The following is a 22,660-nucleotide window of genomic DNA, read 5'->3' on the forward strand; positions in this document are numbered from 1 at the left end:
AAGAAGGGAAGAGGTTGTGTAGATCAGATATTCAAGAAAGGAAAGTTGTATGCGGCATTCATGGATTTTGAGAAAGCATAAGAAAGAGTGGATAGACAACAAATGTGGAAAATATTGAAAATGTATGGCGTAAATGGGAAGCTGTTGAATCCTGTGAAGAGTATTTATGAGGGCTCTAGGGCTGCAGTGCGAATGGATGGTGAACTGAGTGAATTTTTCTCTCTGAATGTTGGATTGAAAAGGGGGTGTAACGTGTCCATGGTTGTTCATCTTGTATATGGACATAGTTATAAAAGCGGTACAAGGTAGGGCAGTGGATGTTCGAGCGACCTTAATGAGACATGGTAGCGTTTAGAAACTTCCTGTTCTGTTGTTTCCAGATGTTACTGTATTGTTGAGTGGAGATGAAAGGAAACTGCAAAGACTTGGTAAATGAGAGTATGTAAGAAACGAACTCTAAAGATGAATTTAGGGAAGAGTAAAGTTGTGGCCTTCGCGAGAAATGAAGTCACTGAATGCACAGTGAGGCTGGATGATGAGGAAATGGAACATATGAGTGCATTTAAGTACTTGAGTAGTGTAATAAGTAAGGATGGAAGTTCAGAGGATAAAGTGCTTGAAAGCGTACATCAGGGAAGAGAAGTTTCTGGTTCAATGGAAGCAGTGTTAAGAAATAGGGAAGTGAGTATGGAAGTAAAAAAAAAAAAAATTGGTGCATGATAGTAATGTACTAACCACTCTAACGCACGGAAACGAAGCTTGAACCTAGTTGGAAGAACGTAAGTCGAGAGTAAGAGCGATGGAAATGAGTTGTTTGGTAGGAGCATGTGGAGTTACAAAGAGAGACATACCGATAAATGAGGAAATGATGGAGAAGGTGTGGATGTGAGTGTGATAGAAAGCGTTAGGAGAAATACACTAAGGTTTTTTGGTCACGTGGAGAGGATGGGGAATGAAAGACTAACGAGGAGGGTGTATGTAGGTGAGGTGGAGGGGGGGACAGGGAGGGGGGAAACGGAGGATGAGATGGAGGGATGGAGTGGTGAGATGTGTAAGAGAGGGTGATGGAAGTTGGAGGTTGGGCATCGAAATGGCAGGGGACGGGGCCACTTGGAGGCGATTTGTTTGTGGCCACCCCTTACGGGATTAGATCATCTGACTATAGATAGATAGACTGAAGCCAGTTTTGGTCACACAGAGTTCAGCCTAGTTTTATACCATTTCGCCTCGTCTGTTTAATTTGTTGTTGTACAACAACCTTGAATTCTCAACTGCATGTACATCATCATCATGGTGGGGCAATCTCCATGGGGCGCATAGCCATACTCAAACTCTGACTCCTCCCGCAAGAGTCCCTTCATGCAACCCTCCAGGCAGCGACTCTTCCCTCTCTGAAGTATCTCTCTACATGAATGATCAATCTCCTCTAGCCATGAGTTCCGTGGCTTCCCGTTGGTCTCCTCCACCCCGGATTAGCTCTCTCAGAGATCACCCTGTGGGATGGGTCAGCCTCTGGAAAACGGGCCAGATGCTTGTATAACTGGAGTTGGTGCTGACCTATTATGTGGGTAATAGGTCTCGATTCAGTCTCACAGAGCAGTTGCTTGTTATGTGCCCGGTCATACCAATGATATCCTGTGATCCTGCGAAGGCAGTTAGTACCAAAGGAATCAGTTTGCCACTGCAGATACCATGTCTCACAGCCATAGGGTAAAACAAGGAGTACCAGTGCCCTGAAGATGCGAATTTTCGTACTTCTACACAAATAACTTTAATGACAAATACCCAAGTTTAGTGAAATCATATCCCCATAGGCATGACTAATGCCTCTTTCATCATCCGACCTAACATCGTTATTTACCACGATGCCGGAATAAGTGAATCTTTCTAAGGCTTCCACATTCTCACCACATGCTTGGACAAACTGACCTGCTTCATCAAATATGCCACTAAATGCCTGGACCTTGGTCTTGGCCCAAGGGACCTTTAATCCCAATGATTTTGCATTCTCAAGAAATTCCTCGAGAGCATTCAGTAGCATCCACAGCAACTCCACTAAGATAACTGCATCATCAGCAGAGTCAAGGTCAGTAACCCTAAAACTGCTAACTTATACTCCACAGTGACTTCGACTCACAGCCTGGCCGAGTACCCAGTCCATGTGCATGTTGAAAAGCATGGGAGCAAAGACACATCCCTGTCTTACTTTAGTACTTACTTGGAAGAAGTCGAATGTTCCTCCTCCACAGTTTACTGCACTCTTGGTGTTTAAATACTGACCAGCAGTCAGATTATCCTTGTGGGGATCCCACCGAGTCACAGGATTTCCCATAGTACCTACCAACTTACTTAGTCAAATACCTTCTTGAGATACACATAGGCTGCAAGCAGACCTTGTCACTACTCAAGGTGACGTTCCATGAGAACTCTAAGAGCTAGGATGCTGTCAACTGTAGGCTTTTTGGGTGTGAATCCTGATTGCCCTGGCCTCTGAAACTTTAGCAAATGGTCCCAGATATGCATCAGGAGAATGTGCATGGGTAAGAACCTTGCCTGATTCACGGAACACTGTATTACCACGGTAGTTACTGCAGTCACCGTGGCCTCCTTTCCCTTTCCAGACAGGGGTAACCAGACCCCTTGTCCAATCAGGAGGAATGATACCAGTCCGCCAAATGGCTTCTGTGACTGCCTGTAATGTCCCGATCATGGCTTCACCCCCAACTTTGATCAGTTGTGCTGGGATGTCATGAACACCAGCTGCTCTACAACTTTTCAACCTATCCACTGCTCTCCTGATTTTCTCTAGAGAAGTCACGGTATCATCTACTGGTGGGAAAGCAGTCACTGGTTGTACATCAGCCGACGGAAGCTCTCCACTGGGAGATTCAGCCATATACAACTGCTCAAAGTACTCAGTTCTACAAGCCCTATACTCAGTCGCCCCTGACACAAATCATCCATCTGCAATCTGAACAGAAAGGCATATCTGGAGTGGAACTTCTTCAGGGCCCGGTACACAGGTCATAGGTTTTTCATATGAAAATGGCCTTCCACCTCTTCAGCAATTTCCCTGGCTTACCTTTCTTTGTCCTTCTCAGTGAAGCTTGGGGCTGGTCAAGACAGAAACCTGTGGTTCTCCTGATCCCCACCCAGTCTGGCAGCATGACTCCTCTCAGTTGTAGCCAGTGTCCCCAGCGAGACAAAACCCCTCCTTGATCTCAGGTACTCTCCATTGCACTCATCGGCTACTGCCAATGTACCACATTTAAAGATATACCATCGTTCAACAGGGTCCCCGACAGTACTGAGCACTTCAAACCGATTTGAGACTGCCACTGCGAACTCGCAAGCACACCTCATCCATGAGTTTCTCAAGATGAAACTGTTTTTGGTAGCATCTTGAGCTTCTCTGTTTTTATTTGTACCTTTAGAGAGGCAACAACAAGTCTGTGGTCAGCAACAAAGAACTTTGCACTCCTGAAAACCCTGCATTTCTGAAGGATTCTCCAAGGAGCACTAACAAGAATGTGGTCAGTCACCTTTGTAACCCCTCCTGTACTGGAATACCGAGTCTACCAGTGACGATCTGGCCACTTGAACCAGGATCCAGCAATTCTCAGCTTATGCGACTTTGCAAAATCCAGAAGGTAAGAACTATTGGAATTCCTGGTTCCAGAGCCATTGGGACCTGCATATTCTTCGAAGCCTTCCCTGTCAATCCCAATTACTTCACTGACCCATAACAAAGAGTGTATCCACTGAGGGGTGCTGTTCCACAACTAAGTAAAGTCTAGCACAGTACAGCTCCTTTTCGTCAAGATCATTCATCTCAGCTGGGGCATACATGACAGTAAATGAGATGAAGCTCAAGCAGTGCTTCAACCTCACCAGCATTAAATGCTCATCAAGTGGAGTAACCCTGTCAACACATGAGACAAAGTGACCAGCAGTTGCCACAGCAACACCTCTAAGCTGGGCACCATCATCAGTCAGACCAGTAGTATGTATAACCATCGCTATTGATCTCATCATGCCTGGGCTGCCTTACTTCAGACCGTGTAGCTATGCTAACCCCCAATTGCCCCAGCTCTCATGACAAAAGAGGCAGTCGATCATCCTTCAGAAGGCTTAGAATGTCCCAAGCCTCTTTCAGAATGCCTTCCAGACATTAAACCCGCGCATGGTTCTACGAGTTCGCTTGCCCTCTGTGCCATCGTGACGCAAGTCAAAAGCAGGACTGGGGCTAGAGGGGTCCCTCCTCATCATCCAGCTGCTGGGATCCCCTAGGCTTTATCCAGTAACCATCATAATTGGTGCCAGCATGACAGGGCCTCAAAAGTACCCTCAGACTGGCACGTGAGGAGGGATCCCCCAGTAAAACTGGGTCAGGGTCAGGCAGCACACATTGACCCCGATCCCTCTGCCTCTTCTTAAGTCAGGCGAGATGTAAGTTTTCTTGAAAGCGGATGCAAACCCCACCTAAACCTCTCAAGTTAGGGAAGGGCTCATCACTAGTATATGGACAAGGGTGTGGGATCCCTGACAAGGGCTATCCAGGTTTGATTCAGAGCTTTCCTTCTAGGTTGACTGCCAACCAAGTCTAACGAGCCCTGCCCACCCAGCTAGATGACTGGTGGCTGAAGGAACTCATCCACACTTTGTTACCTCGCCCAGGATGGAGTCCGGTAATATACTGTTTTTGGTCGTTTCTTTATTTTTTTGTTTGTTAGCAACGTTATGGAAAAACGGCTGAATGAAATTACATGGAACTTTCATGTGGGCACTGGTCCCAAAAGAAAGAGATTAAATTTTGGAGGTAATTGAAGGTAATTGGGGGGGAGGCAGTGGCTTAATCGGTAGAGAGGTGGCCTGCAGTCCTGACGGACCCAGGTTCGAATCCCGGCTGGGGCAGGGAACAGTTTAAGGATTTGAATTTCATTAAATCAGGCTTTACTGATCTACCAGAAGACCCGCCGACATGTCGTAAAAATACCCCCGCTAATACCAATACACCAGTCCTGTATGAGACAGCCCTAGCATGTATTCAATATGGACGGTGGGTGTTAGCGCCGAAGTGGTGACATGTATAGAGGTGTATGGTATGTATGAGGACTGATGGGCCTTGATAGCAGGCTGTGAAGCCTATGCCCTGAGTCGGACACATTAAAAAAAAAAAAAAAAAAAAAAAAACTGAGTGACCTGAAAAGTGAAAATCAAGGTCACGGATTTTCAGAGGGCTATAACTTGAAACCGGTTGAGGATATTTACTACGGTATTATCAGCATAGAGGAACTCCCATATGGGCTTTCATTTGGCACCAAGACCTTTGACCTTGAGTGACCTTAAAAGATCAAACTCAAGGTCAGGATATTCAGGGGACTGTAACTTGAAACTGGTTACAGATAGATATTTACTATTATCAACATATAGGAAGTCCCATATGGGCCTTTAATTGGTATTTGTACTATGTACCATGATCTTTGACCTTAAGTGACCTTGAAAGGCCAAGCTCAAGGTCACATATTCAGGGGGCTATAACTCAAAACTGGTTGAATATTCAGAGATATTTACTATTAGTAACATATAGAAAGTCCCATAAAAGTGTTTAATGGTAAAATGACCTTTGACTTTGTGACCTTGAAAGGTCAAACTCAATGTCACGGATATTCAGGGGGCTATAACTTGAAACTGGTTGAAGATAGAGATATTTACTATTATCAAGATATAGGAAGTCTTAATTGGCCTTTCATATGGCACCATGACCTTTGACCTTGAGTGGTCGGGCGAGGCTTGTTGTGCCTGGCACCACTTGTTAGTTCTTGTTTTTAGTCTTAAAGCTAATCAACCTCCTCACTGGCCTATGCCATTGTGGTTACCGGATTAGTCATCAACGTTCCGACCATGGGACAGGTATTACTGCTGGACTACATGTTACCAGAACAGTATCTGTCCTGATACTGCATGTACTCGTACAGTCAAGAAATGCATTGAAATGGATGAGCGCATTGCAGTCTGTACTATACTCTTAGACCTACAGAAAAATTTACCAAAGGAAAAAGAAAGGAAGCGCCAATATACTACTAAACTATCCCACTATACATGGTCTTTCCCCCCGACAAACCCCCCGCCAGCAGACTTTTCTGTAATGCCCTGTCATGATATAAGTATGCATACATCTAAAAAAAACTAATTGACTGTGTGAATTCATGTGTACTGAACTGGTGGTTACATCAGTATTTTAGGGTATACCTTTATCAGATAAAAAAATCTTCAGAATTGCATTTACGATACCACCTACAAAGTTTAAAACGGCACTTACTACCCTTGACATTGTACACAGTTCAATATAATATATTTATCAATATACGGAATGTAAATAACTTCTCAACAGCCTCAAAAAAATCGTACAGAACAATGCTCTACACATCATCACTGGTTGCACCAAATCTACACCCACGGCTCACCTACAGTTTGATATTAAAGTCCTCCCTGTCAGAGAATACGGGTATCTTGATGTGATGCGACAGCTGCACACATACAACACAACATAAAACGATCACCACACAAGTATTACTAGATCTTCTTTAATAAAATCCCATCTCCAGCCACTCCAACATTACATACGAGTATTTATTTCATGCAAAAGGCAATGCAAAACCTGGATCACAACACTACAGTATACTGCAGTAGAAGCCCCATCCCCCTTCCGACATCCACCCATCACAGGTATGTTTGAATGGTGCTGATCGACTTCACCACCACCTGCCTAGGCTAAGATCAGGACATCACCCGACCTTCCTCAGTTACCAGCTTTGATGTGGGTTGGATGGATTAACAGAAGACATACCCCGCTTGTAGAATTGTCCCACATAACATAACCCACATTAAGGAGCACTGCACACCGCACGCCATAATACGACACAGACGCAACATCAGTGGTATAGGGAACCTATGGAATAACCCCATAGGAGCAGTTGCATACCTCAGGTCGATGAGACTGCTCAGCCAGGAGGGCCGGGTTAAGTAACAACAGCAACCTGCCACAGGGAAACCTTCCATCATCCAAAGTTGAACAGTTACACTGGCTGACCTTTGAACAGTGGCTGAAACGTTAAGCATCTTACTCTGGCTAATACCAATTTTCCTCACCAAAGGGAAAGGAACCATAGCGCTATGCAATGACTTTGCTAAACAGTGATCCATTTTAGGTTGCTTCTTATTTCAGGTGATAGAACATATCAGCAAATATTTATACATTTGTTAACAGATACATCATCTATCCTGGGGAAGCTGGCAGTGAGGCTCTGATCTTCAACAAGAGGACGGATAATCAATGGAGGGTTCAGCAGCGTCCCCGTCCCCATCCTCGTCCCTACCCAAGTTATCAAACCAAAAGATTTGGCAACATTGAGCCAGCCACAGCCTTTGGCCTCACCAACAACTATGGCAATGACAAATATAAAGGCTACACTTTGGTTAACAAAAAAAAGGTGAGTTAAAGTGATGCAGTGTTGTATTCTTGACCAACCAACTATCTGGAACCCTTGGTGCGATGCACTTTGTAATGATATACAGAGATGAACTCAAGTTCATATGTTGGTACCATTAATTGTAAGTTCATTGTCCATGTAACGTAGTTGCTGATAGGTATTTTGCTGAGGGTACATCAACATGGACAGATGTATAATACCTGCAGTTACCAAAGTTGCCTAAATGATACTCTGCTTTTTCAAGAAAAAAAAAATTGACCTCATATTATAAGACACCTAACATGTAAAATAGCCATACAATTTCTTTGTTAAAATCACCGTAGAACTCTTCATATGTACGTCTCTTTATGTGTAGGTTGGCTACGTGATTCCCCCCTTTACCCCCGGAGGCCGTGTCCATGTGGCTTTCCAGTTCTGGGTGCCCATTAGTATTGGAGGATTTTTTGTAACAAGCCGCGACCTGGAGGCAGCCCTTAGATCCGACAACCCCACTGCATATCTTACTACCCTATTCCTACACCATTTGGCTACCAATACCTCAGCTGCACATCTCTTTGGTAATATTGACAAACCCACTATTCAGGCTGGAATGGATAAGTTTTTGGCTTGGATCCTGCCGTATTACAACCAGCCTGACCTCTCTTCTGATAACAGCCAACTCTCTGGCACCATTACCTCACAGTCTGGCAGACACAAACAAGATTCTGTTATAATGACAGGGAAACCCCAAAAGCAAACTAGAACAAGGAGATATGCAACAGAACTAAACACGAGGAAGAATAAGGCTAGGGAAAAAAGATCAGTAAGCACTGAACATCTGAAAAGGAAATCAAAAAATACGACAAAGCAATACAGGAAAACTGTGGGCAGCAACATGACTGAGAAAACATCGAGCCGAATCAAGAGAAACTCACAGGGAGGCTGGGTAACCATCGGAGGAAACAGAGACAAAGACGAGAATGACAAAGTTCAGATCACTTCGCCATTGCTGACCCAAGGTGCCTCAGGAGAACCAGGGCAAGTGCTGGATGACCGATTACTGTGGGGCACCAACCACCCCCTGTCACATAACTCCATCCATAACCTTCGCCCTGGGGAACTACGACCAGGTCAGTCGCACAGTCATTTTATTAATTCAGTACTCTATCACAAAGGTTTTTTTTACTACTTATCAAAGTAAATGATAAAGAAATAATAGTAAAGTATTACGTTAAAGTAATTGATAAATTATTGTATGGGTATCATGTACAAACAGGACTGTACCTATTATGAAAAAAGTTAAAACAGATACAGTTCAGTGCTCTTCAAACGATGTCAGTCTTCTGTTACACAGTCTATTTGTCAGTGGTATTCGGTACGTGACATGTTTATTCCGTTTCTGTTGTTTAATACAAATTCTTTAGTATAGCTTACTCTAGACCGTATCACTTCAAGCAATGATACTGCACAGCCTGTTGTAGTGGTTCACAACATGGGGGGCGTGAACAGTTTCCAAGGGGAGCACGATGGATCAGGAAAGTCAGTCTCTCTCTCTCTCTCTCTCTCTCTCTCTCTCTCTCTCTCTCTCTCTCTTCCCTTAAGGTAAAGGATAACAAATCTCTCCCTCTCTCTCTCTCTAGTTAAGGTAAAGGATAATAATTCTCTCTCTCTCTCTCTCTCTCTCTCTCTCTCTCTCTCTCTCTCTCTCTCTCTCTCTCTCTCTCTCTCTCGTCTAGTCATATCGAGAAATATTAAATCTACCAAAAAGTCTTATGTTGCAAGATGGTCCACACCTCATTTAAATTCCAAACCTCCCTCAAGACCCCTCCCCCCCAATCTCCCGAGAAGGTGGATAGTGGATTGCAGGAAAACGTATAATTCAGTCTGTGTTCACCCTGGTTAACATGCACTTGAATCTTAGGAAACAGTAATAAAAATAATTCTGGAGTATGTTTTTAGAGCCAGATGTTTAGGAGTGGGGAGGGCGAGTGGTTATATTGACCATGGCTAAGGGGAGCGTAGCCCAGAATATGTTGGGAACCGCTGGTCAGTTGTGTAACTAGTTTTATGTCTCAACAGATCAATATTGCAATGTACCCTTATTTGTCCCCCAGATCTGGATTTCAACTCACCCATTGACTATCCACGCCCATCACGTCCTCGTCCCTCCTCTCGCCCATTCATTTCTTCCATTCGTCCTATACCGCCTTCCCGTCCTGCTTCAGCACCCTCTCGCCCCACACATTCAAGCTCCCCAAGCAACCGTCCAGGCCCTCCCCCTTTTCACCTCACTTCCTTTGATGATGTTGCCTCTGGTGTGGCGGGGGGAGGTGGTGGGGATTCTCGAGGGCTGGATGTCATGGGTCGCCTCTCTCGCCTTGACTACTTCTTCTCCAACCTGCACCTGGAGCACGAGGATTGCCGCCGCCGTGTCTTGTGTGAGGTGGCACGTGACCAGGATACATTTGCCCCCCTCTCGGACATGATCAGTAGTGAAACCAGGTGAGTTAACTGCGCTTTTGTCTAACACCACAATAGAGTAAGTCCTTCATTTAAGTTAGGAATATTCTCCATCTCCATATTATAGCAACTTTGTTCATACAATCAGAATAGTAAATGAGCTATATAAAAAGCAAAGGATCTTCAATATCCAATTTTTTTTTATTTATTGTGGACTTAATGGCTGATGACAAAAAAAATTAAATATGCAGCAAGAATCTAATTTAACTAGTAATCTATTAACTAACACGAAATGTTGGGAGATGACATATAACAATTACGTGTTCTCTTGAAACTAATATTTAACCTAATAGTTGAACTCTTTCTTGTGGCAGCCTATGTTGTTAAACATTATTTATACGATACATGACTGAACTGCTTTACAGTGCTTATTGTAAATTATAACAATGTATGGGTACCGGTACTATACCTGCTGAATTTATGACTGATTCACTCCCTTCTTTCTACATCAGCACCTACTCTCAATGTAGTTCCAGAAACTCTGCATCTTAGTTTGGTCATGCATATATCTTTACTCCAAACAGACTACCTGGAAAGATACATGAAGTTAGTCGGCAACTACTACGTTCAGCCGAAGGTGCCAGACTCCTCTCATACGTGGAAGCAGTACAGGTTGGACAGGACAGGTACTGTAGCACACAGGTACTCTCGTACGTAAATCAAATAAAGGTTAATGCTCATCAAGAATATTCTGGTGCAGTGTACAGGGCAATACAGTGTAATTAACATCATAGACTCTAACTGATACAAAAGGCCTAAGTATGAACTTTCGCTTCACCAAAAACAATTTTCCTAGATGGTATGTAACAAAGCGACACTTTGTTGAGGTGAATGGCTAGCATGCATAACCTGGGCCTCTGAGCACAGGAGAGGTTATTAATTCAATTAAACCATCTGAATTTCCTGGCAAAATGAAGAGACAGATGATATATATTTCACTGGGCTTCCAGATGGCAGAGAAACCACCTGAAAATTAAGAGTTTTCCAGGAGAGTCTACGTTAGATTGTATGCTGTCGAATACTGTACCTATTCCCCAAGTTGTCATTTGTTACACTGCCTGCAGGTATGGAAGAACCTGACATGACATCAAACTGTAAGAGAAGACACAAAGAATGTTTCTATGACGTATACATGGAAAAGAAAAAGTGCTCCTGGCCTCAGTAAAAGTTTGTGTTCCACGTCGTGGGTAACATTCAGACACATATTATTGGACGTATCAGAGAAACAGTAGAGTGTCTCTGCTTTGATCATTTGTTTCAGATACTACGGGCAATATTCTCATAACGTTCCACTAAGAAAGTTTTTGGGCTAGGGGCAGTACATCATGATACTTTAATACACTTACTCAGCCTTCTTCCCCCAGTCCAGTGTGATTAATTTAAGTTTCATTTCGGTCATTACACTATTAACTGTTTATCCATTATGATGCAGGGCATTTGACATCACCAAACTCGTTCGTCACAGTGAGGCGTTGCATAGCTTCTTGAAAACTGAATACACATTATTTCAGTAGCCAGTACCATAAATCACTTAAATGCCCATAATAATCCTTGATACTTCGATGGCTGCATACAGTATGTCAGACTGTATTACAAACTGTGACTAAGGCACCTGAAATCTGTATGTGAACTAATATCTTGAGAAAGTTTGCCAAGACCTCTTAAGCTGATAGACAGTATTGTCTGGTAGGGATACTGCATAACCGCAAAGTACTGTTGGTACGTCAGAAGAATGGTGGTAAGTGGTGGCGACCATCATTCACTCATGATGTAGTGCTTCCTGTTGCATTCTTCACCTTTATTATTCATTTTCTGTATCTGCCCTCCTCTCTTCCTATTTTTCCCATCTTTCCTGTCACATTTTATTACTCTTCTTTCGTTTTCAAGTGGCTTTGCACCGAGTAACAAGCCTAATGGTTTCCTGTAAGCCAGGAAACAATTTACAGTGCTGGGTGGTAACCATATATTCAACCCATACCTGTTCCCTACATGTCAATAAGTGAGTTGGCAGAAGGTTAGTGCCCCTCCCCTTAAAACAACCAACTCAGGGACAGTCACCCCTTATGGGATTGCAGCATCTGGCTATAGATAGATAGATAGATGGACATATGAATTAGGAGTAGAAATAGCGTATTAGATTAAAATTTGTTTAGTTGACCTCACCATGTGACCTTGACCTTTGAGCTGTTGTTAAAAAAAAAAAAAAAAAGTCAGCCTCTTGGGTAACCCTTAAATCATCCATGGTTTGATCCAAATCAGATTATAGCTGCTCTAGTTATTTTGTTCACACACAGATACACGGATTGAACTTATCCTCATCCCCTCCACAAAGTTTGGTATAAGTCAAATAAAAACTGTTTAAGTTAACCCTGCCTTGTGACCTTGACCCTTGGCCTATTGTTCTAAAAAAAAAAAGTTTACTTTTTAGCTGACCATGAGCACTTCCATTAAATTTGTCGAAAATCAGATCAAAATTCTTTTGAGTTATTTCGTTAACACACACACAGAGATGAACTGAACTTTGACCTTCCCTTGTAACCTTGATCTCTAACTGATTTTTCAGTAGAATGATACACTTCATTCCTACCTTAACTTCAGCCCTTCTCCTAGGTTTGGTCTAAACTCAGTAATAACTGTTTAATGTGCTAGGTCAAACTTTGACCTACCTATGACCTTCATCTTTGATGTATTGTTCTTAAAAAGAAAAAAGTTCTCTCATTGGCTAACTCTCAGTCCTTCTACCAAGTCTGGCTAAAACAGAAAAAATATATATCTTTTTATAAACACGCACACACACACACACCGCTCGCTGGTGCAGTGGTAACGCTCTCGCTTGCCAACTGGTGGACGAGAGTTCGCGCCTCGCTCAGGTTGCGAAAAAGTTTCACTGACGAAGTGGGTGGTTACTGTCCCCCTGGAGCAAGGGGAAGGGTGTGTGCGTGTGTGAAGGTCACAGCCTTGCCCTTAGATCGGACTATATGAGCTCTCAGCTCCCTTCCGGGAGGGTAAAAGCTGACGATCACGACCATCAAGTGATCCTGACCGACCCGGTGAATCCGGTGAAATTACACACACACACACACACACACACACACACACACACACACACACACACACACACACACACACACACACACACACACACACACACATATCTATCAAAACATCAACTCTTGCTTCATGAGCGTGGGTGGAAGAAGGGAAACGTTCCCCCGAGCTAGACCTTATTAGATGATATAGCCCTGTTAGGTGGCAGGAGGGCGCTACCCCTCCTGGCATGGCATCTACCGGGCAACTCAAACTCACGATCCCCAGGCCCCGAGTTCTATGCTCTACCACTGAGCTATTGGGACTTTGGCCTCACACCACTCCCATGGTAGTATCTCGCAGGGATGTGGTAATCATCCACCTCATACTGTCTGTAAAATGATCTCAGAAAAACTAAAGGAAACGATTGTGGTACAGCAAATACTACCAAAGGTGGGGTACAGTACTTGGAAATGGAAATCCAATGCCAATCGTGTGGTGTTTAAAAGATGCTATACAATTAGCATTTTCTTCTGCATAATAGCTTCTTTGATCCATCAAAAGCGGGATAAATGGAAAAAGAACATGTGGGTGTATGTTCCCAGATTCCCATCTTAACACCAGAGCGCCAAGGAGCTGAAACTGGAATAGTGAGTTTAATGCAAACAGGGCAAACCTGTGATTTTGTAATGAAGCATAGAGATCTGCCTGAAGAAGACTGTTCTTTTGTAAGAGTGAAAACAGTCTGACAAAGAAACCATTCAAGAGTGGTGATCATGTGGCATAAGAGATGCAGTAAGATTAATATCCCAGGTACAGTATAATAATACTGTATCAATATGAACCTGTGACTGAAAAGGAGGTAGGTGATGTTGAGAATGCAGCATAGATAAACCATGACAAAATATTTACCACAGTACTGGTGTACTGGGGTCTATAAAATCCCCGCATTGCGGGGTTACAGAGTGGTTATTCTCTCTTTGGCTCAGTGGTAACCACTGAGCTCTATAATATGAATAGGCTTTCTCATGGCTAACACAGCGTAACTGATGTAGCCGCCGCCAGGGTGGCGCTGGTGAATGGTGTAGCGGCAACCATGTTACACCTCGCCTGATACCCACGGTTTTTTAAGTGAGTTCCTGAGGTGTTCGTTGGGTTTTTGAAAGCAGCCGATAATTCCGTAATATATAGTGCCATGGTCAGCTGTGCAGCTTCTGGATGCAAAAATGGATACAGGAATTCATCAAAGAGAGATGATATTACATTTCTCAAGTAAGAAATATATCTTGTTGCTACTTCTGTATGAATATTGCTCCCTGGGGTGGGGCGGGAAGATTCTTCCCCGATATCCCTGCATGAATGAGGCCACTAAAACGGGCCCATTTATCTCCAGTCTTTCTCTCCATGTCCTCTTCTCTTCTGTTCACATTCTCTTGTAGACTGCCATGTTTCTTCCGGCCTTTATCAATCTAGACATTCGGTTTCAAGACATGGATAGTGCCATAAAGGGTAAGTTCTGCACTGCAGCAACCTATGGCGTTGTTTTATACTCATTGGCTAATGTACCCGATATAATTCGTTGAACTAGGTAAAAAAAAAAAAAAATCATAATCCATATATGTTCTTGTATTATAAGCAAAAAGTCTCTTTATTAATCATCACTGCTTAGTGGAAATGAAGTATTTGAATTTGAATTTAAGTGTCGCTGTTTCAATATGGCCGCCAAAATCACACGCCCGTGGGGGAGGTAGTCTCTCCATATTATAGAGCTCAGTGGTGGTAATGTGCGCGCCTATGAAGCGCGAGGGCCTGAGATCGAATTTCGGCCGGGACAGTGTGATTAATTTGTTAAGCTCCAGTCCGATCATTACATTGGTTGGCAGCGGTGTGGGATGTGAGGCGAGGCCTGGAGGTCAATGACGTTGTTGTTCGTCTTCCTTACATCCCTCGGGGTGAGCTGCCCGGTGTGGCCCGCAGCATCCCCAATGGTGGTAATGGGGTCTATAAAAGCCCACGTTGCTTAGAGGCAGAGCGGGGATTCTCTCATTGGCTCAGTGGTAACGTGCGCGCGTATGAAACGCGAGGGCCTGAGATTTCGGCTAAACCAGTGATTAATTTGTTGTTTCAGTTCGGTAATTACACCGAGAGCATTATCGCCAAAAACACTGGCTCCTACCTGAAGGAAAACACACACACAGCAGCAGTTTCCTTCACACTGGTGTCTTTGCCCATTTCCTACTTTGATTATGGCCACTGGAGGAGTGGTAATTCATTCTCTAAAACATCTGTGAAAACCACTGGTTGGAGAGACTTGGCCTAAAGTAACTATGGTCCGTCTATTTTATGAAGAGCGTTTGGGCGTTGTCCCTCTTGGGAATTTCCCTAGGCTGCCTCTCTGCCAAACGTGTACACCTCCCTTTCTCATGTCAGCTATTTACTACTTCTAAATGAAGTTTATTTACAGCATATATATATTTAATTCTTTAATAAGGCTATATAGTGTTATAAATGCCCCTTTTTTTTTTTTTCCTTTAATAACAATTTCTTTTTATAAATACCACAACACTTGGCAACGTTGCTTTCCAACGTTGCCACGCTTGTAAAGGTAGAGTTACCGTGTTAATCCAGGTCATTTCCACTCTGGCCGCCACCTGAGATGGATGCTCTTACTCCTGCTACTCGCTCTCGTGCGCTCCACAGTAGAGGAAAAAACTTATATACAAGGTAAATAAGTATTTTTTAGAAGAGAAGACAAACAGAGGACCTATAATTGTTCCCTCAAAAGCTGTTGATTAGGCCTCCTGGGGAAAACCTCTTTAAAAAAAACGCGCCTTGACTTTTACCTCAAAGGTGGTGTGGGAAAAAAGTCGAAATTATAGAGAACAGATGAAACATCATCCTTTATGGAAAGTATCACAGTCATAAGAAAAACATAATGTTGACAGACAGACAGTAACAGAGAGAGAAGGGGGGGGGGGAGAGGGAAAGGGAATGGAGATAAGGGGGATAGGCGGACAGCGAGGGAGGAAGGTTGGAGAGGCTGGAGATAAGGGAGAAAAGGCAAGACGGAGGAAGGGGGGCAGGGAATTTGGTGGAAATTGAATAGGAGCGCAACAAGAGTCAGGAGGCTTTTCCTCAACCTCAAAGGTGGTGTGGAAAATAAATCGAATTATAAACCACAAATAAACCTCACACTTTAGGGAGAAAATCACAGTCATAAAAAAAATAATAATATTAGAGAGAGAGACTGACAGACAGACTGAAACAGAGTAGGGGGAAAGGTTAAAGGGAATGAATAAGAATGCAACAAGACAGACAGACAGTCAGTCTGGAGGCTTTTCCTCAAATTCTAAAAATCATAAAAATGTATAGACTTTATATAGAAATAAATCTATAAAAAATGCATTTCTATATGCAGAGAGAGAGAGAGAGTGGTGTGCTGGGAGGGAGAGTTGTCATTAGCGCCTTTTCTCTAATCCGATTAAGTTGCCCATTACAAAGTATGGCAACACTGTGGGACGGGGACTCCCCAAGAGGGACAACGACCAAATGCTCTTCATAAAATAAACGGACCATAGGAAACTGTTGGAGTCAGCCTACGAGAACGATTTATCTTGTAGAGCCTTGGAAGAGTCCATTGCAAGCTTTTGGTACTGTTGTGCTTGTGGTCTTTGGATCGACTTCTCGCGCCAAAGACACCAGCGACTGAGCGGGGTCCTCTAGACCGGAAGTAGAACACTTACAAAGGAACAGGGCATAAAAGCTCGGCAGGACACTTTAACACACCTATTGCCTTGGATCAATTTCCTTTCAGTATACATACAGAGGTACAATGGATATGATTGGGATAAAATGACAAGGGACTTAATATTACTATAACATATCATGGGCACAGTCTTTACACCTGAGTTAGCGTGGGGCTGAATAGCACAGAGTTGTGGTGACATTCACTTATACAGTTTTCTTCACTGGACTATTGTTAGTTAGTCTCCAAGTCGCACACTTAAGATATCTCTGTTTCTAGGGAACTTAGTACTCTAATAACACAGTACATAGCATGATCTTTACATGAGTCAATATAGGGCGAATAACACAGAGCTGTGGCGACACTGGTTTACATACTTTATATCAATGGACTGTTGGTAGTGAGTTAGTCCCGGAGTCACACACTCTAGGTATCACTCTGTTTCTAGGGAACTTAGTTATAGGCACAATACTCAGGGTTGAATGGAGTAGCGACCCTTGTGGGGTTTATTTCTGTCCCATGTACTGCCCTGTATCACTGGAGGTCACTGTCACTACTAAGTCTTTTCATACGATACTGGGAGTTTGGGCATCGTCACTGCATCATTTGGCCTGGGTTTACCAGAGGTGGTGCCCGGGAGTAGGAGGGAAGCCTTCCGGAGAGTCCTCCTGCAGGAGGCACTGGATCACTCTCGGGGGCGTCGTGACCCGGGCGCATGCCTGGTCTGGGGTGCAGGGAGGCTCTTCCTTACTGGGGCCTCAACCTGGTAGGTGGCCCTCGGGACTAGGGCCGAACAGGGCCAGGAGTCAGGCCTGCTGCCTCTCACTCTGGGCTGAGGGCCGATGGCGAGTGGGGCCGGAGCAGTCCCGCCTTGGGGTCCGCGGGCTGGCCCTGGGAGACTTGGAACTACGGCCGCCCTTAGGATGGGGTGCCGTCAGGGGTTGGCTGCAGCAGCTCGCCTGCAGGGCGTCCGTCAAGAAAACGCGTCGTCCGGGGGCAGGGTGCAGGGCGCGGACCTCACCTTCAGCAACAGGACCTCGCCACCATTCATTGAACGACAGTGCCTCTGGGGAACCACACCTGGAGGGAGAGAGAGACAGGCATCTCACACACCCCAGAGGTGGAGGGTGGACCACGCAAGGGACCTTCCCCTCTGGGGAAACCCCGAGAGCTGTGGACGAAGGGCATACGATGGCCGTTGTCGCGGCTCCACAGCCTTCTGGAGTAGCAGCAGAAGGACGTACGGTGACCGTTCCTTTCCCGGTACAGACGATGGCCGTTACCGCGGCACTGCTCCTGAAGGAGGAAGAAGCAGATGAGGGACGTACGATGGCCGTTTCCTCCCCGGTACGGACGATGGTCGTTACCGCGGCTCTGCCTACCCTACAGGAAGTACCTGAGGGACATACAGTGGCCATTCTCTCCCTGGTACGGATGATGGCCGTTACCGCAGTGCTACTCCTGAAGGAGGAGGAGGAGGTGGACGAGGGACGTATGATGGCCGTTTCCTCCCCGGTACGGACGATGGCCGTTACTGCAGCTCCACCTCTCCTGCCTTCTTCTGTCGGTGAGCACTCAATAGCTAACTCACCGACTCCAGGGCTACTCCCGTAGGAGGAGGAAGTGGGTGAGAGACGTACGATGGCCGTTCCCTCCCCGACGCGGACAATGGCTGTCGTTGCGGTCCAACTCCTCCTTCCTGTGCCAGTCAGCGAGTGCTCAATAGCTAACTCGCCAAGGCAGTCACCAGATGTGGCTACAGCAGAAGGACATAAGATGGCTGTTCCTTCCCCGGTACGGACAATGGCCATTACCGCGGCGCTGCAGGGGGAAACAGCTGAGGGATGTACGATTGCCGTTCCCTCCCCGGTACAGACGATGGCCGTTACCACGGCGCTGCCTGGGACTGTATCTGGTGCAGTCCCACCCCAATCCTGCCGAGGGCTAGTCTGGTTGAGAAGTAGTGCCGCATTCCTGCGACGTGATGGTTGGGTAGGTTGAAGGGAAGAGGGACACAAGGTCGGGGTGCCCCGGCGCCCATCTTGTTCTGGGCTGGGCCCACACTCACCTGGCCCGCTGTAGTGTCCTCCTGGGGTGGGGGTAGGGCTGTGGCTCCATAGCGGTGTGGGAGGGTCCGGCGGCGGGGGCAGGCATATTAGGTACATCTAAATGATTCAGAATCCTGAAAGACAGAACAGTGTAGTCTGATGCAACTGTACAGGACAAAGTTTAAAGAATCTTTCATGTAATTCCCCCTCACACTGCAGGGTGATGAGGTTAGAGTCATGGGCATAGATCCTGGGGGGATGGGGTATATACCCCCTCCCCATTCATATGGATCGGGAGGGATGTCTTATGTAATCATCACTCCCCCACTTCACAGTTCAGGAAATCTAAAAGAACTGCGAAGTTTGGCTTACAGTTACCTTCAAAATATACTCTTTACATTAAGAATGCAGTTATTTCAAAACCTGGAATAGTGTAACAGCAGAAAATATAACACCAGAAATTTTAAGTTGATTCACCATAGCAAGCTCAGCTGTTTGAACGAGTGCCAAAGTGATGATGCAGTGGTGTCATATGTGGACACAAGTAATGAACTGCGATACTTTTCATGTCAACATGCCTTTTCATGTCATTTTACCTACCTTAATGTTTTTATATAAACAGCTATATCAGCTCACTTTCCTCAGTGGTGGCCCTTTCTTCTCTCTACATCTAAGTGCCAGTACTCTTTAGTGTCAGAAGCGATTCTTCCCTGGAATCAGAATAACCTTTGCTAGTGGTTGCAGTGACAGGAGACAGGTAGCTTGACAGCACGCTGAACATTCTTCTTTAGGTTGAATATTGCACTTGATGTATACCGGGGAAAAGCCAGCCAGTCCATGATTTGCACAGGTTATGGATGGATTGGAACTTGCTGAAAGCATACTAAAGGCCATATCATACCATACAGTCATGCTGCTGTTGCAAGAGAAATTAGATTTCCAAAAATTAAATCTATCTATTTCCAAATGCCTTAATCCTGTACGGGGTGACCACAAACAAATCCCATCCATGTCACCCTGTCCCCTGTCATTTCCTGTCCTGCTCCCAGCTCACACACCCCTCTCTCATATACGTCTGCATTTCATCCCTCTATCTCATCCTTGGCCTCCCCTTCCCTCTTCCCCCCTCCACCTCACTCACATACACTCTCCTCATTAGTCTCTTACTCTCCATCCTCTCCATATAGCCAAACCACTTCAGTGTGTTTCTCCTAATGCTCCCTATCACATCCACATCCACACCAAAACGATCCTTCACTTCCTCATTTGTCAGTCTGTCTCTCCATGTGACTCCACATGCTCCTCTCAAATAACTCATTTCCACTGTTCTCACTCTTGATTTCTGTTACTCCAGCAAGGTCCAGGCTTCACTTCCATACGTTACAGTTGGCATCACAATACTATCATGTAGTAACTTTTTCACTTCCATGCTCATTTCCCTGTTTTTTATCACTGCTTTCAAGGAACCAGCAACCTTTCTTCCTTGTTGTGCCCTTTCAAGCACTTCACTAAACTTCCATCCTTACTCATCACACTACCAAAGTACTTAAATGCACTCACATTTTCCATTTCCTCCTCATCCAGCCTCACTGTACATTCACTGACCTCACTTCTCTCGAACACCATAACTTTACTTTTCCCTACATTCACCTTCAGATTCCCTTTCTTACATATTTTCCCAAACTCATCAACCAAGCCTTGCATTTCCCCTTCGTCTTCGCTTAACCACACAGTATCATCTGCGAACAACTGTACAGCTTCCAAACACTGCCTTCTCTCATTAGGGCTGCCCCAACATCCACTGCCCTACCTTGTATCTCTTTTATAACTCCATCCATGTACAGATTGAACAACCACGGAGACAAGACACATGCTTGATTCAATCCAACCTTCAGATAGAAAAATTCACTCAGTTCACTATCCACACACATTGCAGCCTTAGCACCCTCATACATACTCTTCACGGCATTCAGCAACTTCCCATCTACCCCATATATTCTTAATACTTTCCACAATCCTTGTCTATCCACCCTGTCATATGCTTTCTTCAAATCCATGAAGGCCGCATACAACTTCTTTCCCTTCTCTAGAATCTTTTCCACTAAAGATTTAAGAATGAATATCTGATCTACATAACCTCTTCCCTTCCTAAAACCTCCCTCTTCTTCTCCAACTAATTCCTCTGTTATTTCCCTAACTCTGTCAATAAGTATGCTACTGTTACGTCCCAGTCCCCACACTGCCACAGGCTCCAACAGCAGTAGTACAGTACAGGAAGGACGTTGACCAGTGAGTTGTTCTTCCTATGTCAGCCTTAGGTGTACAGTACACAAGATCAGCTGAGGCGAAAATAAACACTGGCTTCTATAAACACTGGCATCTTAAAGTTCACTGTCTTTATTTTCCATGTAATTCCACTTAATGCTTTCCAACTTCCCTGTTCTCACAAGCACTGGAGCTATACACACTTTACTAACTGCTGTTACACTTAATGCTTAACAACATTTCACAGTTATTACACGTAATGCATGACACTTTACACTTCACTGTTTTCTCAAGTACCAATGATATACTAACTTCAATAACCCATCACTGTTTGCCACTGTTTTCACAAGTACCGAAAATAATCTTAACTAACAGTAATTACATTTAATGCTTGCAAAGCAACTCTCCACAAACTTCAGTAACAGCACTGCACTGACACTACACCAAAACCGACTGCACTTCACTCACACTGAACTGAAACCCGATTAAAACTTGTAATAATCTCGACCCCATCTTACATAAGCTTGCACTGTTCTAGACTGATCTACATTCCATGAGAACAACAGTTGCCCATTCGGAGACAGCCAAAACATAGGCCTACCACAGTTTTCTTACATTACAAAACACTCTAAATCATTTACCATACAAACTTATATTACATAATTTAACAAGCTGTCACTTAAATAAAACATTATTGAGAAAAAGAACATTAAAAATAAATGAATGTTTAACTTATGAAATAACTACGCTCACAAACAACACGTAAACTGGCAATTCTGAAGACTCGTATCGGAACTTACGATACCAGAAACGTCTCGAAGGTACGAGACTACCTAACTGGTAAATGCCCCTTCATAACACTACCAGTACGTTTCCTATTACACTAAGAAGACAAATGCCCCTATGATTACCAAATACTTCTTTTTCCTCTTTTCCTTTGTGCAAGGGGAATAATTATACCTGACTTCTAATCCTCCGGGAGTCTACCTTCCTTCCAGGCCAATCTGCACATCTTCTACATCCATTCTGCTACTATCTCTCCTCCATGCTTCAGCATTTCACCACACACTCCATCAATTCCTGGGGCTTTCCCCATTTTAGCTTTCTTCATTGCGTCCACAACTTCCATCCTACTGATTTCATCCTCTCTTCTCACATCCCTTCGTCTCCCAGCCATTCCCCTGCCATTTATACTCGCATTACTTTCATTCTCTATGTTCAACAATTCGTTAAAGTGTTCTCATCATCTGTTCACTTTTTCTCCATTCTCCACTAGTAATCTACCATTTTTATCTTTCACTCCCCAACTAACTTCTTTGGTACCCTGTCTAACTCTCTTTACCTCTTTCCAGAACATTTTCTTACATTCCCTCCACTTGACACTCAAATTCCTTACAAATTCCTTATCCCCTCTCTTCTTACTCTCTCTTACTAATCTTTTCACCTCTCTCTTCCTCTCTACATACAACTGAAAAAAGGTAGGGTGTCTGAATGTCACATGATGAATTCAAAAGAACAGGATGCATTTCTGATGAGCTCTCTTTGTTGTACTGGAAAAGTGGAAATGTAGTTACTAGGTTCAT

At 44.3% G+C, this 22,660-nt stretch overlaps 1 protein-coding gene across 1 annotated transcript in view; it reads left to right on the forward strand.

Annotated features, from left to right (window-relative positions):
• Window positions 1-22,660, forward strand: part of LOC145392714 (uncharacterized) — a 69,231-nt gene that overhangs the window by 42,858 nt on the left and 3,713 nt on the right. Inside the window, exons 2-5 of the mRNA XM_080267015.1 lie at window positions 7,271-7,493; window positions 7,849-8,602; window positions 9,587-9,974; window positions 10,517-10,618. Of these exons, the coding sequence (XP_080123141.1) occupies window positions 7,271-7,493; window positions 7,849-8,602; window positions 9,587-9,974; window positions 10,517-10,618 (1,467 nt within the window). The remainder of the gene's footprint in view (window positions 1-7,270; window positions 7,494-7,848; window positions 8,603-9,586; window positions 9,975-10,516; window positions 10,619-22,660) is intronic.

Source organism: Coenobita brevimanus, chromosome 23, assembly GCF_032717465.1.
Source record: "Coenobita brevimanus isolate Jiangsu-jjx chromosome 23, ASM3271746v2, whole genome shotgun sequence".
NCBI classification, from domain to species: domain Eukaryota; kingdom Metazoa; phylum Arthropoda; class Malacostraca; order Decapoda; family Coenobitidae; genus Coenobita; species Coenobita brevimanus.